The sequence below is a fragment of the Rhinoderma darwinii genome, chromosome 2 (assembly GCF_050947455.1).
Source record: "Rhinoderma darwinii isolate aRhiDar2 chromosome 2, aRhiDar2.hap1, whole genome shotgun sequence".
In the NCBI taxonomy this organism is placed as follows: Eukaryota; Metazoa; Chordata; class Amphibia; order Anura; family Rhinodermatidae; genus Rhinoderma; species Rhinoderma darwinii.
The window spans coordinates 13,708,835-13,731,271 of record NC_134688.1 but is presented as its reverse complement, the minus strand read 5'-3'; the positions used below and the strand labels follow the sequence as shown (position 1 = coordinate 13,731,271).

At 33.5% G+C, this 22,437-nt stretch overlaps 1 protein-coding gene across 10 annotated transcripts in view; it reads left to right on the top strand.

Moving 5' to 3' along the window:
* Window positions 1-22,437, top strand: part of TENM4 (teneurin transmembrane protein 4) — a 1,217,405-nt gene that overhangs the window by 1,107,431 nt on the left and 87,537 nt on the right. For all 10 annotated transcript variants that reach the window (XM_075851385.1, XM_075851380.1, XM_075851378.1 and 7 more), the window contains one exon: window positions 9,115-9,315. In XM_075851385.1, the coding sequence (XP_075707500.1) occupies window positions 9,115-9,315 (201 nt within the window). The remainder of the gene's footprint in view (window positions 1-9,114; window positions 9,316-22,437) is intronic.

Below are 22,437 nucleotides of genomic sequence, written 5' to 3'. Positions count from 1 at the left end.
GGCAGTATTATAGTAGTTATATTCTTGTATATAGGGGGCAGTATTATAGTAGTTATATTCCTGTACATAGGAGCAGTATTATAGTAGTTAGATTCTTGTATATAGGAGGCAGTATTATAGTAGTTATATCCTTGTATATAGGGAGCAGTATTATAGTAGTTATATTCTTGTATATAGGAGCAGTATTATAGTAGTTATATTCTTGTACATAGGAGCAGTATTATAGTAGTTATATTCTTGTATATAGGGGCAGCATTATAGTAGTTATATTCTTGTTTATAGGGGGCAGTATTATAGTAGTTATATTCTTGTATATAGAGGGCAGTATTATAGTAGTTATATTCTTGTATATAGGGGCAGTATTATAGTAGGTGTATTCTTGTATATAGGGGCAGTATTATAGTAGTTACATTCTTGTATATAGGGGCAGTATTATAGTAGTTATATTCTTGTATATAGGGGCAGTATTATAGTAGGTGTATTCTTGTATATAGGGCAGCATTATAGTAGTTATATTCTTGTATATAGGGGCAGTAATATAGTAGTTATATTCTTGTATATAGGAGGCAGTATTATAGTAGTTATATTCTTGTATATAGGGGCAGTATTATAGTAGTTATATTCTTGTACATAGGGGTCAGTATTATAGTAGTTATATTCTTGTATATAGGGGCAGTATTATAGTAGATATATTCTTGTATATAGGAGCAGTATTATAGTAGTTATATTCCTGTATATAGGAGCAGTATTATAGTAGTTATATTCTTGTATATAGGGGCAGTATTATAGTAGTTATATTCTTGTATATAGGGGCAGTATTATAGTAGTTATATTCTTGTATATAGGGGCAGTATTATAGTAGTTATATTCCTGTACATAGGAGCAGTATTATAGTAGTTAGATTCTTGTATATAGGAGGCAGTATTATAGTAGTTATATCCTTGTATATAGGGAGCAGTATTATAGTAGTTATATTCTTGTATATAGGGGGCAGTATTATAGTCGTTATATTCTTGTATATAGGGAGCAGTATTATAGCAGTTATATTCTTGTATATAGGAGTAGTATTATAGTAGTTATATTCTTGTATATAGGGGCAGTATTATAGTAGTTATATTCTTGTGCATAGGGGGCAGTATTATAGTAGTTATATTCTTGTATATAGGAGCAGTATTATAGTAGTTATATTCTTGTACATAGGGGACAGTATTATAGTAGTTATATTCTTGTATATAGGAGCAGTATTATAGTAGTTATATTCTTGTATATAGGGGCAGTATTATAGTAGTTATATTCTTGTATATAGGGGGCAGTATTATAGTAGTTATATTCCTCTACATAGGAGCAGTATTATAGTAGTTAAATTTTTGTATATAGGAGGCAGTATTATAGTAGTTATATCCTTGTATATAGGGAGTAGTATTATAGTAGTTATATTCTTGTATATAGGGGGCAGTATTATAGTAGTTATAGTCTTGTATATAGGGGCAGTATTATAGTAGTTATATTCTTGTATATAGGGGGCAGTATTATAGTAGTTATATTCTTGTATATAGGGAGCAGTATTATAGTAGTTATATTCTTGTATATAGGAGTAGTATTATAGTAGTTATATTCTTGTATATAGGGGGCAGTATTATAGTAGTTATATTCTTGTATAGAGTAGCAGTATTATAGTAGTTATATTCTTGTATATAGGGGCAGTATTATAGTAGTTATATTCTTGTATATAGGGGCAGTATTATAGTAGTTATATTCTTGTATATAGGAGCAGTATTATAGTAGTTATATTCTTGTATATAGGGGGCAGTATTATAGTAGTTATATTCTTGTATTTAGGGGCAGTATTATAGCAGTTATATTCTTGTATATAGTGGGCAGTATAATAGTAGTTATATTCTTGTATATAGGAGGCAGTATTGTAGTAGTTATTGTCTTATATATAGGGGCAGTATTCTAGTAGTTATATTCTTGTACATATGGAGCAGTATTATAGTAGCTATATTCTTGTATATAGGGGGCAGTATTATAGTAGTTATATTCTTGTATATAGGGGGCAGTATTATAGTAGTTATATTCTTGTATATAGGGAGCAGTATTATAGTACATATATTCTTGTACATATGGAGCAGTATTATAGTAGCTATATTCTTGTATATAGGGGGCAGTATTATAGTAGTTATATTCTTGTATATAGGGGGCAGTATTATAGTAGTTATATTCTTGTACATAGGAGCAGTATTATAGTAGTTATATTCTTGTATATAGGGGCAGCATTATAGTAGTTATATTCTTGTACATAGGAGCAGTATTATAGTAGTTATATTCTTGTATATAGGGGCTGCATTATAGTAGTTATATTCTTGTATATAGGGGGCAGTATTATAGTAGTTATATTCTTGTATATAGAGGGCAGTATTATAGTAGTTATATTCTTGTATATAGGGGCAGTATTATAGTAGTTACATTCTTGTATATAGGGGCAGCATTATAGTAGTTATATTCTTGTATATAGGGGCAGTAATATAGTAGTTATATTCTTGTATATAGGAGGCAGTATTATAGTAGTTATATTCTTGTATATAGGGGCAGTATTATAGTAGTTATATTCTTGTACATAGGGGTCAGTATTATAGTAGTTATATTCTTGTATATAGGGGCAGTATTATAGTAGATATATTCTTGTATATAGGAGCAGTATTATAGTAGTTATATTCTTGTATATAGGGGCAGTATTATAGTAGTTATATTCTTGTATATAGGGGGCAGTATTATAGTAGTTATATTCCTGTATATAGGGGCAGTATTATAGTAGTTATATTCTTGTGCATAGGGGGCAGTATTATAGTAGTTATATTCTTGTATATAGGAGCAGTATTATAGTAGTTATATTCTTGTACATAGGGGACAGTATTATAGTAGTTATATTCTTGTATATAGGAGCAGTATTATAGTAGTTATATTCTTGTATATAGGGGCAGTATTATAGTAGTTATATTCTTGTATATAGGGGGCAGTATTATAGTAGTTATATTCCTCTACATAGGAGCAGTATTATAGTAGTTAGATTCTTGTATATAGGAGGCAGTATTATAGTAGTTATATCCTTGTATATAGGGAGCAGTATTATAGTAGTTATATTCTTGTATATAGGGGGCAGTATTATAGTAGTTATAGTCTTGTATATAGGGGGCAGTATTATAGTAGTTATATTCTTGTATATAGGGGGCAGTATTATAGTAGTTATATTCTTGTATATAGGGAGCAGTATTATAGTAGTTATATTCTTGTATATAGGAGTAGTATTATAGTAGTTATATTCTTGTATATAGGGGGCAGTATTATAGTAGTTATATTCTTGTATAGAGTAGCAGTATTATAGTAGTTATATTCTTGTATATAGGGGCAGTATTATAGTAGTTATATTCTTGTATATAGGGGCAGTATTATAGTAGTTATATTCTTGTATATAGGAGCAGTATTATAGTAGTTATATTCTTGTATATAGGGGGCAGTATTATAGTAGTTATATTCTTGTATTTAGGGGCAGTATTATAGCAGTTATATTCTTGTATATAGTGGGCAGTATAATAGTAGTTATATTCTTGTATATAGGAGGCAGTATTGTAGTAGTTATTGTCTTATATATAGGGGCAGTATTCTAGTAGTTATATTCTTGTACATATGGAGCAGTATTATAGTAGCTATATTCTTGTATATAGGGGGCAGTATTATAGTAGTTATATTCTTGTATATAGGGGGCAGTATTATAGTAGTTATATTCTTGTATATAGGGAGCAGTATTATAGTAGATATATTCTTTTACATATGGAGCAGTATTATAGTAGCTATATTCTTGTATATAGGGGGCAGTATTATAGTAGTTATATTCTTGTATATAGGGGGCAGTATTATAGTAGTTATATTCTTGTACATAGGAGCAGTATTATAGTAGCTATATTCTTGTATATAAGGGCAGTATTATAGTTATATTCTTGTATTTAGGGGGCAGTATTATAGTAATTATATTCTTGTATATAGGGGGCAGTATTATAGTAGTTATATTCTTGTATATAGGAGCAGTATTATAGTAGTTATATTCTTGTATATAGAGGGCAGTATTATAGTAGTTATATTCTTGTATATAGTGGGCAGTATTATAGTAGTTATATTCTTGTATATAGGAGCAGTATTATAGTAGTTATATTCTTGTATATAGGAGGCAGTGTTATAGTAGTTATATTCTTGTATATAGGAGCAGTATTATAGTACTGTAGTTATATTCTTGTATATAGGGGGCAGTATTATAGTAATTATATTCTTGTATATAGGGGGCAGTATTATAGTAGTTATATTCTTGTATATAGGAGCAGTATTATAGTAGTTATATTCTTGTATATAGAGGGCAGTATTATAGTAGTTATATTCTTTTATATAGGGGGCAGTATTATAGTAGTTATATTCTTGTATATAGGAGCAGTATTATAGTAGTTATATTCTTGTATATAGAGGGCAGTATTATAGTAGTTATATTCTTGTATATAGAGGGCAGTATTATAGTAGTTATATTCTTGTGCATAGGGGGTAGTATTATAGTAGTTATATTCTTGTATATAGGAGCAGTATTATAGTAGTTATATTCTTGTACATAGGTGCAGTATTATAGTAGCTATATTCTTGTATATAGGGGCAGTATTATAGTAGTTATATTCTTGTATATGGGGGCAGTATTATAGTAGTTATATTCTTGTATATAGGAGCAGTATTATAGTAGTTATATTCTTGTATATAGGGGCAGTATTATAGTAGTTATATTCTTGTATATAGGGGGCAGTATTATAGTAGTTATATTCTTGTATTTAGGGGCAATATTATAGCAGTTATATTCTTGTATATAGTGGGCAGTATAATAGTAGTTATATTCTTGTATATAGGAGGCAGTATTGTAGTAGTTATTGTCTTATATATAGGGGCAGTATTATAGTAGTTATATTCTTGTACATATGGAGCAGTATTATAGTAGCTATATTCTTGTATATAGGGGGCAGTATTATAGTAGTTATATTCTTGTATATAGGGGTCAGTATTATAGTAGTTATATTCTTGTACATAGGAGCAGTATTATAGTAGCTATATTCTTGTATATAGGGGCAGTATTATAGTTATATTCTTGTATATAGGGGGCAGTATTATAGTAATTATATTGTATATAGGGGGCAGTATTATAGTAGTTATATTCTTGTATATAGGAGCAGTATTATAGTAGTTATATTCTTGTATATAGAGGGCAGTATTATAGTAGTTATATTCTTGTATATAGGGGGCAGTATTATAGTAGTTATATTCTTGTATATAGGAGCAGTATTATAGTAGTTATATTCTTGTATATAGGAGGCAGTGTTATAGTAGTTATATTCTTGTATATAGGAGCAGTATTATAGTACTGTAGTTATATTCTTGTATATAGGGGGCGGTATTCTAGTAATTATATTCTTGTATATAGGGGGTAGTATTATAGTAGTTATATTCTTGTATATAGGAGCAGTATTATAGTAGTTATATTCTTGTATATAGAGGGCAGTATTATAGTAGTTATATTCTTGTATATAGGGGGCAGTATTATAGTAGTTATATTCTTGTATATAGGAGGCAGTGTTATAGTAGTTATATTCTTGTATATAGGAGCAGTATTATAGTACTGTAGTTATATTCTTGTATATAGGAGCAGTATTATAGTAATTATATTCTTGTATATAGGGGGCAGTATTATAGTAGTTATATTCTTGTACATAGGAGCAGTATTATAGTAGCTATATTCTTGTATATAGGGGGCAGTATTATAGTAGTTATATTCTTGTATATAGGGGGCAGTATTATAGTAGTTATATTCTTGTACATAGGAGCAGTATTATAGTAGTTATATTCTTGTATATAGGGGGCAGTATTATAGTAATTATATTCTTGTATATAGGGGGCAGTGTTATAGTAGTTATATTCTTGTATATAGGAGCAGTATTATAGTACTGTAGTTATATTCTTGTATATAGGAGCAGTATTATAGTAATTATATTCTTGTATATAGGGGGCAGTATTATAGTAGTTATATTCTTGTACATAGGAGCAGTATTATAGTAGTTATATTCTTGTATATAGGAGCAGTATTATAGTAGCTATATTCTTGTATATAGGGGCAGTATTATAGTAGTTATATTCTTGTATATAGGGGGCAGTATTATAGTCGTTATATTCTTGTATATAGGGGCAGTATTATAGTTGTTATATTCTTGTATATAGGGGCAGTATTATAGTAGTTATATTCTTGTATACAGGGGGCAGTATTATAGTAGGTATATTCTTGTATATAGGAGCAGTATTATTGTAGTTATATTCTTGTATTTAGGGGGCAGTATTATAGTAGTTATATTCTTGTACATAGGAGCAGTATTATAGTAGTTATATTCTTGTATATAGGGGCAGTATTATAGTAGTTATATTCTTGTATATAGGGAGCAGTGTTATAGTAGTTATATTCTTGTATATAGGAGCAGTATTATAGTAGTTATATTCTTGTATATAGGGGCAGTATTATAGTAGTTATATTCTTATATATGGGAGCAGTATTATAGTAGTTATATTCTTTTATATAGGGGGCAGTATTATAGTAGTTATATTCTTGTATATAGGGGTCAGTATTATAGTAGTTATATTCTTGTATATAGGGGCAGTATTATAGTAGTTATATTCTTGTATATAGGGGCAGTATTAAAGTAATTACTATAATACTGCTCCTATATACAAGAATATAGCTACTATAATACTGACCCCTATATACAAGAATATAACTACTATAATACTGCCTCCTATTGAAGAAGAATTCATATCTGAGTAAGGGATAATTTTCATTTGTGTGGGACCAGATTCACAGATTCCTCATAGACTTGAGTCTGTGAAAACGTGCAGTCCTAGTTTTTTCAACGGGCCATTCACACGGCCCGTTAAAACAACAGCCGTGTGAATAGCCCCATAGAAGTATATTGATTCTAATGCAGCCGTGTGAATAACCTCTCTTTCACCTACAGTATGCGGTCAGAGGTTGTATTATAATAATATTGTCTTGCGTCCAACTTTCTAAGCCAAGATCGTCCCTAAGGTCTTATTTCGTAGCATTCACCCCAATATTCACAATCGTCCACTCAACGAAAGTCCTGGAGAAAGCAGCCAAAATTGTGGGGGAGGGGGAGATGATAATGGCCATTGTATAAGACCTCTCATGAAAGGATCTCATTTCAACATGAAAAATGGTCATAGGATTATGATAAATGGGGCGCTGTGACACATACATTCTCTTCTCATAATCCCAGGTCGGGGTGCTGAGGCAGCAGAATAGCCTGCTCTGTGTGACAGGGACCCTTTTAAAATCCTGTCTCTCTTTTCCTATTGACCTTCAGAGTAAGTGATTAATGACGGAGCGCTCGGTGTTTGTCATCTGTTGAGGCTCCTCTCGCGCAGCGCTCATCCCATCTGCTGTGGTGTGTTGTAGAACGCTGCCCACCGGCTTCATTCTACCCTTTAATCATTAATAGGCGCTTCATTCCGACTTCTCCGTATCCCTTTATGGCATAGACCATGTTTTTCAGCAAATATATGTAAATAGGCATGACCATTGAATTCAATAAATTGTAACTAAGATATACAAAAACTTTTCCAAAAATGTATTGACCCAAAAAAATTTTTTGAAATTCCAAAATGTTTAAAAACATTTTTTTTTAAATACTCACTACGCGATTTCTCTGTGCCGATTCTTCAGGAAATATACACAGCAATTAGTCGTGTATACAGACCTGTTTTTCCCGGCAAATCTTACACAATCTGTGACGGGCGCTCCGTCGCAGATGAGAATAGAGCCTTAGGGCAGGTTCAGAAGTGGCGGATTTGACCGGCCACAGTGGAAATCAGCAGCAGAGTTTTTTTTTTGTTGCGTTTCTATAGCTTTTTAGTTAACTTAGTGCAGACGTTGCGAAAAATAACGGTGCGAGAAATATAGCTTTCGGTGCGAAATTTCCATACCGCAGCATGATTGTGGAGTAGCAGCAGATTTTCACTGCGGGTTTTAGCCGCTGAAATCTGTGGCAAGTCCGCTGCGAAATGGATGAACTGTGAAATATGCACGTTTTTCAGCAGATTCGCTAAATAATTGGCGTGAATTTGTTGCAAAATTAGCAACGGAAAATTTTCACCACATCTGAACGTGCCCTTAATATGGCCACCAGGATCCTGACCTGGACTTGGCATCCGATTGCTTGCGACCTAAGGATTGCCACTGTATAACCAGATGGCAGAACAGTTTGCATGGACCCCGTACTGCGGCACGTGTAGTCCCTACAGATCCATAGTATTAAACCCGGGCCGTGGCACTTGGTTTGCCGCCATGTGTTGTCTGCATTAAAGGCTATGTAGACCTTTGACATCGTTTTTTTTTTTTTTTTTTTTAATTAAATTGTGTACCGTGTGGTTGGAGCAACTTCCTAAATACATTTTATTAAAAATTATTTAGACTTTTTGATATACAGCTGCTTTGTATCCTGTATACAGAGCAACTGTATCTAGCGCTGAATCCTGTATCCGTCAGATCCTCGGGACTGACGGGTTCAGTATCAGCCGGTCCACCTGTAATCGATCACTTCTAAGTTATGAACTTAGATGTGATCGGTAACAGCTCGACGGATACAGGACCCGCTGATACTGAACAAGTCAGTGCCGCTGACCTGACGGATACAGGATTCCGCGCTAGATACAGCTGCTCTGTATACAGGATACAAAGCAGCTGTAACTTAGAAAGTCAAAATGATTTTTAATAAAAAGTGTTTAGAAAGTTGCACAAAATACAGATACACATTTTTATTTTAAAAAAAAAAACACTATTTCAAAGGTCCACATAGCCTTTAATTGTGTTGAGGTGTCTCAGTGGGTGGCCCAACATCAAAAGTTTTTAGTGGGCCGTGTATCCAGCATCACCCAGTGGTCATGCTTGTGTTATCTAATGTATGCAATTATTATTATTATTGTTGTTGTTATTATTATGGTAATTTATATATACTACTTTTTATATTTTAGTGGACTGCATGGACCCCACATGTTCCGGACGAGGTGTATGTGTGCAAGGAGTGTGTCACTGTGCTGTAGGCTGGGGTGGGACAAGCTGTGAGAATCCCCGTGCTACCTGTCTGGATCAGTGTTCGGGACATGGAACCTTTCAAGCTGAAACTGGTGTCTGCACCTGTGACCCCAACTGGACAGGTCATGACTGCTCAGTAGGTAAGTCTGGATTGGACATGGTCTTAAAGAGGTACTTGGGTACTTGGATATAGACAGTCCCTTCACAATCCTCAGATCACAGTGTGTGTCCCTGCTGGGACCCCCAGCGATCATCTGTAATCTGTGGGGAAACTAGCAGGAAGTGTTACATTTCACTGCAGCACCACCACAGGTGATATTAAGTATTACACCGTGCCCATTCATATCAATGTGTTGTCTGTGTAATACAGGACAGGTCCTTGAGAGAGAGAGAGAGAGAGAGAGAGAGAGAGAGAGAGACTCTTTATGTAACCGCTCTCCACTCTCCCTTTTTTCTCTTTATGTCGGACCGGAAATGAATGAAGGAATCTTAAAAGGGAATGTCCAGTGTTTTTTTTTTTTTTTCTAAATAAATATATCTTTATAGAGTTTAATTTTTCTGATGCCGATTCTCAACTCTCCCGTATTCACATAGTTAAATGATAATATTCTGTCTCGCTGCAGGCTCCACTAGAGGGAGCTCATTGTGTTATGTATAAACATTCATGGTTCAGTGTATAGGCAGTATGCAGTAATCTCTTGAGCTCCCTCTAGTGGTGACTGCAGGCAGCAAAATCCTTATCATGTAACTCTATGGCTATACGGGAGAATCGGAGCTGTGTATTAGAAAAACAGAGCTCGGACCACACTATAAAGATCAAAAAATTATCAGCAGAGAATTTTGGACCTAAAAATCGTATTGAAAGGTGGAGATTCACTAAAAGCAAAAAACAACATTTTTCAGTCTGTATGTAGAGTTTTTGTAAACATTACATCTGGTTATATCAGCATCGCCCCCCTCCCCCTTGTAGGAATATCAGAATTTTGCTCGCAGTGTATAACACAGACAACCAGATACTTTGGCATTTGCTGGACCATGTTAGGAAAAAGCACTGGGCCAGGTTGGCCTATTGGGCAGTGAAGAATTTTTTTTAAAAATTTTCAGATACCCAATTTTTTCTTAGTCTAAATCAGGGGTCAGCAACCTTCAGCACTCCAGCTGTTGTGAAACTATAACTCTCAGCTTGCACTGATAGCCAAAGGTCTTATTATTCCATCCAATGGCTGTCATGGCATGCTGGGAATTGTAGTTTCACAACATGACGAGGGTTGTTGACCCCTGGTCTAGATTATTCGACTTCTCAGGAGTCCTTTTAGAGGTTTTAAATATGATTTACCTATCAGAAGTGGACACCATGGCTTGACAATTACAGTAGAAAATGCTGGGCAAGTTGCAGTCGCACCTGGTGCCTGTAGGGGCGCAATAGCACCTCTGCCACTTAAGAGGACAGCAGTACTATCAATTGGATATGATGGTTGGGGGCCACATCACCTATTTTGTATCGTTAAACCTCTGATGCTGAGTTTTGTAGTGTTATAACATCTGCTCGTTCAGTTTTGTGTTTTTTTTACACCTTTTATGTTTACACTCACGCATTTCCAGGCTTGTTGCGATCATTAGCATCCTGACAGCTGTTTTCCTTGCTGACCCAGAAGCCTCCGTTTACCGTACCGTCATCTAAGCAAAATCTTTCCAGTTGACTAAACAGATTTTAAATATGATTCTGCCTTTTATATAACGGTTGATGGATAAACTCCGACCGCTAGCAGCGTGCATGTGCTGGCATTCCCACCGTGTGTCTAATGTATCTTTCTAGACATTGTCATATCTCATTGATCAACCCACGCTTGTGATGAAGCAGAGGACCCCCAGGGGCTTAGAGGTCTCCAAACTTAGAAAATGAAATCTCATGTTAAATTCATGTGCCAAACAAGATGGCCGCACAGGCGCACACACCCTCTCCCTCTCCGGGTGATATTCACACCTCTTTTTGCTTTTAAAGCTTTCGCTGAAAGGGTGTGAAACTCTCCAGAGGAGGCGACATATCCTCCAGGAGAATAACGAGGGCTTGTACTTAATATTCAGGATGCATAAACATAGGCCCAGACAGGAAGGTCACAAGCCAGTTTTGTCTCAAAGATGTAGACATGTTGAGGAGTGTTTTTTGCTTCATACATTAGTGTTCGAGACCCTGAAACGCGTTGGTATGTACTGGTACATGGTTGATGTCTTTTTTCTCCATAGAGTTGGTGAAATCAAAATTTTTCAACCGTGATTGTCTCAGGTATAAGATCATTTTTTTTAAATCAAAATAATTCTAAAACATTCCAGAATGCTTATGACGCGTTTCGGATAAATAATTAGGGATAGAATTTTTCCTATCGTTTCCTACCTTTATTAATGGCCAAAACAGACTGTTTAAGGTTGTATCTGTTTGGTTCGTGAAATTTTATTGACGCCATGAAACATCGAACAATTGAAAAAGTAATTAAACAATAGAATTTAATTGTCACAGGCTTCCATTATATTTTGACATTGTTATGGGGTCCTATCAAAACTCTGAACTAAATCCACCCCCAAGTGCCAGTCAGAGGGCCAGAACTAATGAGCTCTTGCCCAATGACCCCTTAGCAACTGGACTCTTCCTGTCTTATATCAATCATGGTCGCGTACCCTTTTCTGATAGGGCAATTCTGAGTGCGTTTGTGCCCATGACAGAAATGGCAAAATTTGGTCTGTTTTTTGGTCAAGAGTAATAAAGGGGTTAATATCGACATTCATTAGTATGGTGGTACAGGGTGATTATGGGTTAATTTCTAATATCCCTGGAAGTTTAGTGGTTAATAATTATTATATAATATAATTATATAGTTTATTATAGGGTTTAGGATGTAAAGGGGTTACTTGGTGGGGGTCTCAGGCAGGAGGGCAGCACTCACCCCCCATACCCCCTCTACTTCCCCCTGACCTCCTCATAGAGATTGATGGGCTGCTGTGCATGCAACTAGCTGTCAATCACCGCAGGGAGAGGCGGGGGGCGCACTCCCCTCATTATTATACGGGACTATAATTGTCCGGTGTATTCTTTAAATACTCATATAAGCCAAACGGCACTATTTTTTTTTCTTTTTTTTGGGATTATATGAAAGCCAACCTGTCCCTATTTTGTGATGTCCTTATATAGGGCAGCATAGTCTGATGACAGATCCTCTAAGTATTGTTTTTGGGGCAAAATGGCCCCCTACATTGAGCCTACACAGTCACACTATAAATTTTACACCAGTTTGTTGTTTCGTTTCTTCCAATAATGGACTATACGCTGGCGGCTAATTCGAAAAAAATACTAACAGATGGTCGGTAACATCAGCTTACAGGGCATGAGGTACAGGACAAATGGATTGTGGAAAGCCTACACAGCGAAAGTCCCATCTGTGTGCAGATCCATCCTCCCCGTAGAATTCAGCTGCATTTTACAAAATAGAGGAACATTTCTGAAGTTAGACCAACGTAATTTCCTAATAACTGCGGCACAACCGATGATACCAAGATCGTTAGGTTGAAGGGAATTTTGAATTTTCATTTTTAGAATTTAAAAAAAAATGGGAAAAAGAAAGAAAAAGCATTTCAGGCCACAAAGCCCAAAAAAAGTCGCTCAAATTCCTATTGCAAAAAATGTTTTTAGAATTTTTGAATATTTTTTTTTTTTTAAATTTACACGGTAGCTTTAATTTTTAATTGAGAAAATAAAAAAAATGTATGAGCCAACAAGGACGCCGATTCCATGACCAGACTGGGAGATTGCCCATAAAAGACCATTATTTTGCTGTTTGTTCCTTTTATACCCTAAAATCTTGTGCCTGGTATAATAACTCCGGTCTTCTATGCAAGAGCATTTTCGCAATCTTCCGTTTTATATAAGAAGATCAAAATATTTTGTAAACTCCTACTTCACAATGGCTGATAAACCGCAGCACAGTTCGCCATTTAGTAACAAAAATTTGGTGCCGCCACCAACCCTTCCCAAGCAGGTCTCAGCCCACAGGCCTCCATTGTCCTCCAAAGAACCATTGTGACTAGAGTCTCTCCTTTTGGCTCCTTGCTGTAAAGCTTCATGGTCGAGGAATTTTGAAACCAAGAAACAAAAATGAGGGGCAAAATTTTTTTGTCCCAAGTCGGTCCTAATCCTGTATTGCAATGCATTGGTATCCACCGGTCATGTCATGTGTATGATGCCCTCTGCCAGCCTATAGTTCACTGTATTTGCCTATTCTGATGCATATGGACAACAGCCGAATGGGCTTGTTACAAAAACAAAAAATAATTAATATATCTGTGATCGGCCAAGATCTGACCAGTAGGATAATCTCACTGCAGATCATCTAGATTATAAACCTACCCAGACCTGTATACCGACGATGAGCACCAAAAATGTGACCGGCTCTGGCAGTCTTCTAGCAGACATGGCCCCTCAAGGGACTTTTATTTTTAGCTTTTTCCTTAATCCTCCACAGTTGCAGGGGTCTTCTCAGCCTTGTCAGAGGTCAAATGTGCAATCTGTGACTTTAATGGGAAAAATGAGGCCTCCTGGATCCTCGTAAAAAGCCGAAAATATTTTTCACAGGCCGAGCTCCTTCTTCGCTATATTGGCCCCTTGTGGTAACTGCCAAAGGACAAGTGCTTTTTTCAGATCTTGATATGGAGGAAGGTCAAAAGCCAATCATGGCCCCTGGCAATGAGTCTCCTTCACAGGAGCCCTTCTATCACATGCGTAAACTTGGATGTCTATTCAGAGGGAATTTTATTTTCGCAACGCTTAATAAGCATGGTCTTATCGATTTAGGAAGACAGAAGAACAAGGCAGGGGTTACAGTATATTAAATACATGGATGTGATGTGGAAACACAAAGGATGAAGAGTAAGTTCATCACATCACTCCACAAAGCCGTGCAGATAATTAATGAAATATTGAATGTTTGCCGTGTGCTTAGTAGTAGATCAGACCAAGAGATCACACGTCGCTTATTGATTGTTCATTCCACAGAACAGCCTTATTGCATGCTGGATGGGAAGATTAAGAAAGACAAAAACAAAAAACAGGAGCTTAGATCAAAAACATGAATAAAAAAACCCTGAGACATAAGAATAGACAACAGATAGACAATAGACGTGTCTCATCTCCATCATTGTATTTTTTATAGCACACATTAAAAGTTGTAAAACTCCTTTCAAGCGAGAGTTTGCTGTTACTTCTAACCCTCTGTTGACAAGAATATAAGTACTATAATACTGCCCTACATACAAGAATATAACTACTATAATACTGCTCCTATATACAAGAATATAACTACTATAATACTGCCCCTATGTACAAGAATATAACTACTATAATACTGCTCCCTATATACAAGACTATAACTACTATAATACTGCCCCTATATACAAGAATATAACTACTATAATACTGCTCCCTATATACAAGAATATAACTACTATAATACTGCCCCCTATATACAAGAATATAACTACTATAATACTGCCCCTATATACAAGAATATAACTACTATAATACTGCTCCTATATACAAGAATATAACTACTATAATACTGCTCCTATGTACAAGAATATAACTGCTGTAATACTGCCCCGTATATACAAGAATATAACTAATATAATACTGCCCCTATATACAAGAATATAACTACTATAATACTGCTCCTATATACAAGAATATAACTACTATAATACTGCTCCTATATACAAGAATATAACTAATATAATACTGCCCCCTATATACAAGAATATAACTACTATAATACTGCCCCTATGTACAAGAATATAACTACTATAATACTGCCCCTACATACAAGAATAGAACTGCTATAATACTGCCCCTACATACAAGAATATAACTACTATGATGCTGCCCCCTATATACACGAATATATCTACTATAATATTTCTCCTATATAAAAGAATATAACAACTATAATACTGCCTCCTATATACAAGAATATAACTACTATAATACTGCCCCCTATATACAAGAATATAACTACTATAATACTGCCCCTATATACAAGAATATAACTACTATAATACTGCCCTACATACAAGAATATAACTACTATAATACTACCCCCTATATACAAGAATATAACTACTATAATACTGTCCCCTATATACAAGAATATAACTACTATAATACTGCTCCCTATATACAAGAATATAACTACTGTAATACTGCCCCCTATATACAAGACTATAACTACTATAATACTGCTCCCTATATACAAGAATATAACTACTATAATACTGCCCCCTATATAAAAGAATATAACTACTATAATACTGCCCCTATATACAAGAATATAACTACTATAATACTGCCCCCTATATAAAAGAATATAACTAATATAATACTGCCCCCTATATACAAGAATATAACTACTATAATACTGCCTCCTATATACAGGAATATAACTACTATAATACTGCCCCCTATATACAAGAATATAACTACTATAATACTGCTCCTATATACAAGTATATTACTACTATAATACTGCCCTATATACAAGAATATAACTACTATAATACTGCCCCCTATGTACAAGAATATAACTGCTATAATACTGCCCCTACGTACAAGAATATAACTACTATGATACTGCCTCCTATATACACGAATATAACTACTATAATACTTCTCCTATATACAAGAATATAACTACTATAATACTGCCTCCTATATACAAGAATATAACTGCTATAATACTGCTCCCTATATACAAGAATATAACTACTATAATACTGCTCCCTATATACAAGAATATAACTACTATAATACTGCCCCTTTATACAAGAATATAACTACTATAATACTGCCCCCTGTATACAAGAATATAACTACTATAATACTGCTCCCTATATACAAGAATATAACTACTATAATACTGCCCCTTTATACAAGAATATAACTGCTATAATACTGCCTCCTATATACAAGAATATAACTACTATAATACTGCTCCCTATATACAAGAATATAACTACTATAATACTGCCCCTATGTACAAGAATATAACTACTATAATACCGCCCCCTATATACAAGATTATAACTACTATAATACTGCCCCTTTATACAAGAATATAACTACTATAATACTGCCCCCTGTATACAAGAATATAACTACTACAATACTGCCCCCTGTACACAAGAATATAACTATTATAATACTGCCTCATATATATATACAAGAATATAACTACTATAATACTGCCCCTATATACAAGAATATAACTACTATAATACTGCCCCTATATACAAGAATATAACTACTATAATACTGCCCCCTATATACAAGAATATAACTACTATAATACTGCCCCTATATACAAGAATATAACTACTATAATACTGCCCCCTATATACAAGAATATAACTACTATAATACTGCCCCTATATACAAGAATGTAACTACTATGATACTGCCCCCTATATACACGAATATATCTACTATAATACTTCTCCTATATACAAGAATATAACTACTATAATACTGCCCCCTATGTACAAGAATATAACTGCTATAATACTGCCCCTACGTACAAGAATATAACTACTATGATACTGCCTCCTATATACACGAATATAACTACTATAATACTTCTCCTATATACAAGAATATAACTACTATAATACTGCCTCCTATATACAAGAATATAACTACTATAATACTGCTCCCTATATACAAGAATATAACTACTATAATACTGCCCCCTATATACAAGAATATAACTACTATGATACTGCTCCCTATATACACACGAATATATCTACTATAATACTTCTCCTATATACAAGAATATAACTACTATAATACTGCCTCCTATATACAAGAATATAACTACTATAATACTGCCCCTATATACAAGAATATAACTACTATAATACTGCCCCCTATATACAAGAATATAACTACTATAATACTGCCCCCTATATACAAGAATATAACTACTATAATACTGCCCCCTATATACAAGAATATAACTACTATAATACTGCCCCTATATACAAGAATATTACTACTATAATACTGCCCCCTGTATACATGAATATAACTACTATAATACTGTCCCCTATATACAAGAATATAACTACTATAATACCGCTCCCTATGTATAAGAATATAACTACTATAATACTGCTCCTATATACAAGAATATATCTACTATAATACTGCTCCTATATACAAGAATATAACTACTATAATACTGCTCCTATATACAAGAATATATCTACTATAATACTGCCCCCTATACACAAGAATATAACTACTATAATACTGCCCCCTATATACAAGAATATAATTGCTATAATACTGCTCCTATATACAAGAATATAACTGCTATAATACTGCCCCTATATACAAGAATATAACTACTATAATACTGCCCCTATATAGAAGAATATAACTACTATAATACTGCTCCTATATACAAGAATATAACTACTATAATACTGCCCCTATATACAAGAATATAACTACTATAATACTTCCCCCTATATACAAGAATATAACTACTATAATACTGCCCCTATATACAAGAATATAACTACTATAATACTGCCTCCTATATACAAGAATATAACTACTATAATACTGCCCCTATATACAAGAATATAACTACTATAATACTGCCTCCTATATACAAGAATATAACTACTATAATACTTCCCCCTATATACAAGAATATAACTACTATAATACTGCCCCTATATACAAGAATATAACTACTATAATACTGCCTCCTATATACAAGAATATAACTACTATAATACTGCCCCTATATAGAAGAATATAACTGCTATAATACTGCCCTCTATGTACAAGAATATAACTACTATAATACTGCCCCCTATATACAAGAATATAACTACTATAATACTGCCCCTATATTCAAGAATATAACTACTATAATACTGCTCCTATATACAAGAATATAACTACTATAATACTGCCCCTATATACAAGAATATAACTAATATAATACTGCCACTATACACAAGAATATAACTACTATAATACTGCCCCCTATATACAAGAATATAACTGCTATAATACTGCCCTCTATGTACAAGAATATAACTACTATAATACTGCCCCCTATATACAAGAATATAACTACAATAATACTGCCCCTATATACAAGAATATAACTACTATAATACTGCTCCTATATACAAGAATATAACTACTATAATACTGCTCCTATATACAAGAATATAACTACTATAATACTGCCCCCTATATACAAGAATATAACTACTATAATACTGACCCCTATATACAAGAATATAACTACTATAATACTGCCTCCTATATACAAGAATATAACTGCTATAATACTGCTCCCTATATACAAGAATATAACTACTATAATACTGCTCCCTATATACAAGAATATAACTACTATAATACTGCCCCTTTATACAAGAATATAACTACTATAATACTGCCCCCTGTATACAAGAATATAACTACTATAATACTGCTCCCTATATACAAGAATATAACTACTATAATACTGCCCCTTTATACAAGAATATAACTGCTATAATACTGCCTCCTATATACAAGAATATAACTACTATAATACTGCTCCCTATATACAAGAATATAACTACTATAATACTGCCCCTATGTACAAGAATATAACTACTATAATACCGCCCCCTATATACAAGATTATAACTACTATAATACTGCCCCTTTATACAAGAATATAACTACTATAATACTGCCCCCTGTATACAAGAATATAACTACTACAATACTGCCCCCTGTACACAAGAATATAACTATTATAATACTGCCTCATATATATATACAAGAATATAACTACTATAATACTGCCCCTATATACAAGAATATAACTACTATAATACTGCCCCTATATACAAGAATATAACTACTATAATACTGCCCCCTATATACAAGAATATAACTACTATAATACTGCCCCTATATACAAGAATATAACTACTATAATACTGCTCCCTATATACAAGAATATAACTACTATAATACTGCCCCTATATACAAGAATATAACTACTATGATACTGCCCCCTATATACACGAATATATCTACTATAATACTTCTCCTATATACAAGAATATAACTACTATAATACTGCCCCCTATGTACAAGAATATAACTGCTATAATACTGCCCCTACGTACAAGAATATAACTACTATGATACTGCCTCCTATATACACGAATATAACTACTATAATACTTCTCCTATATACAAGAATATAACTACTATAATACTGCCTCCTATATACAAGAATATAACTACTATAATACTGCTCCCTATATACAAGAATATAACTACTATAATACTGCCCCCTATATACAAGAATATAACTACTATGATACTGCTCCCTATATACACGAATATATCTACTATAATACTTCTCCTATATACAAGAATATAACTACTATAATACTGCCTCCTATATACAAGAATATAACTACTATAATACTGCCCCTATATACAAGAATATAACTACTATAATACTGCCCCCTATATACAAGAATATAACTACTATAATACTGCCCCCTATATACAAGAATATAACTACTATAATACTGCCCCCTATATACAAGAATATAACTATTATAATACTGCTCCCTATATACAAGAATATAACTACTATAATACTGCCCCTATATACAAGAATATTACTACTATAATACTGCCCCCTGTATACATGAATATAACTACTATAATACTGTCCCCTATATACAAGAATATAACTACTATAATACCGCTCCCTATGTATAAGAATATAACTACTATAATACTGCTCCTATATACAAGAATATATCTACTATAATACTGCTCCTATATACAAGAATATAACTACTATAATACTGCTCCTATATACAAGAATATATCTACTATAATACTGCCCCCTATACACAAGAATATAACTACTATAATACTGCCCCCTATATACAAGAATATAATTGCTATAATACTGCTCCTATATACAAGAATATAACTGCTATAATACTGCCCCTATATACAAGAATATAACTACTATAATACTGCCCCTATATAGAAGAATATAACTACTATAATACTGCTCCTATATACAAGAATATAACTACTATAATACTGCCCCTATATACAAGAATATAACTACTATAATACTTCCCCCTATATACAAGAATATAACTACTATAATACTGCCCCTATATACAAGAATATAACTACTATAATACTGCCTCCTATATACAAGAATATAACTACTATAATACTGCCCCTATATACAAGAATATAACTACTATAATACTGCCTCCTATATACAAGAATATAACTACTATAATACTTCCCCCTATATACAAGAATATAACTACTATAATACTGCCCCTATATACAAGAATATAACTACTATAATACTGCCTCCTATATACAAGAATATAACTACTATAATACTGCCCCTATATAGAAGAATATAACTGCTATAATACTGCCCTCTATGTACAAGAATATAACTACTATAATACTGCCCCCTATATACAAGAATATAACTACTATAATACTGCCCCTATATTCAAGAATATAACTACTATAATACTGCTCCTATATACAAGAATATAACTACTATAATACTGCCCCTATATACAAGAATATAACTAATATAATACTGCCACTATACACAAGAATATAACTACTATAATACTGCCCCCTATATACAAGAATATAACTGCTATAATACTGCCCTCTATGTACAAGAATATAACTACTATAATACTGCCCCCTATATACAAGAATATAACTACAATAATACTGCCCCTATATACAAGAATATAACTACTATAATACTGCTCCTATATACAAGAATATAACTACTATAATACTGCTCCTATATACAAGAATATAACTACTATAATACTGCCCCCTATATACAAGAATATAACTACTATAATACTGACCCCTATATACAAGAATATAACTACTATAATACTGCCCCCTATATACAAGAATATAACTACTATAATACTGCCCCCTATATACAAGAATATAACTACTATAATACTGCCCCTATATACAAGAATATAACTACTATAATACTGCCCCTATATGCAAGAATATAACTCCTATAATACTGCCCCTATATACAAGAATATAACTACTATAATACTGCTCCTATATGCAAGAATATAACTACTATAATACTGCCCCTATATACAAGAATATAACTACTATAATACTGCCCCTATATACAAGAATATAACTAATATAATACTGCCCCTATATACAAGAATATAACTACTATAATACTGCTCCTATATGCAAGAATATAACTACTATAATACTGCTCCTATATACAAGAATATAACTACTATAATACTGCCCCTATATACAAGAATATAACTAATATAATACTGCTCCTATATACAAGAATATAACTACTATAATACTGCTCCTATATACAAGAATATAACTACTATAATACTGCTCCTATATGCAAGAATATAAATGCTATAATACTACCCCTATATACAAGAATATAACTACTATAATACTGCTCCTATATGCAAGAATATAACTACTATAATACTGCTCCTATATACAAGAATATAACTACTATAATACTGCCCCTATATACAAGAATATAACTAATATAATACTGCCCCTATACACAAGAATATAACTACTATAATACTGCCCCCTATATACAAGAATATAACTACTATAATACTGCTCCTATATACAAGAATATAACTACTATAATACTGCCCCCTATATACAAGAATATAACTACTATAATACTGCCCCCTATATACAAGAATATAAATACTATAATACTGCCCCCTATATACAAGAATATAAATACTATAAGGGTATGTTCACACGAGGGCGTCCGTTACGGCTGAAATTACGGGGATGTTTCAGCCTTAAAACATCCCGGTAATTTCAGCCGTACCGGCATGTGCAGGCGCTTGAACGCCGCGTCAATTACGGCCGTAATTAGCGCTGCTATTCATTGGAGTCAATGAATAACGGCTCTAATTACGGCCAAAGAAGTGACAGGTCACTTCTTTGACGCGGGCGTCTATTTACGCGCCGTCTTTTGACAGTGGCGCGTAAATATACGCCTCGTGTGAACAGACAAACGTCTGCCCATTGCTTTCAATTGGGCAGATGTTTGTCAGCGCTATTGAGGCGCTATTTTCTG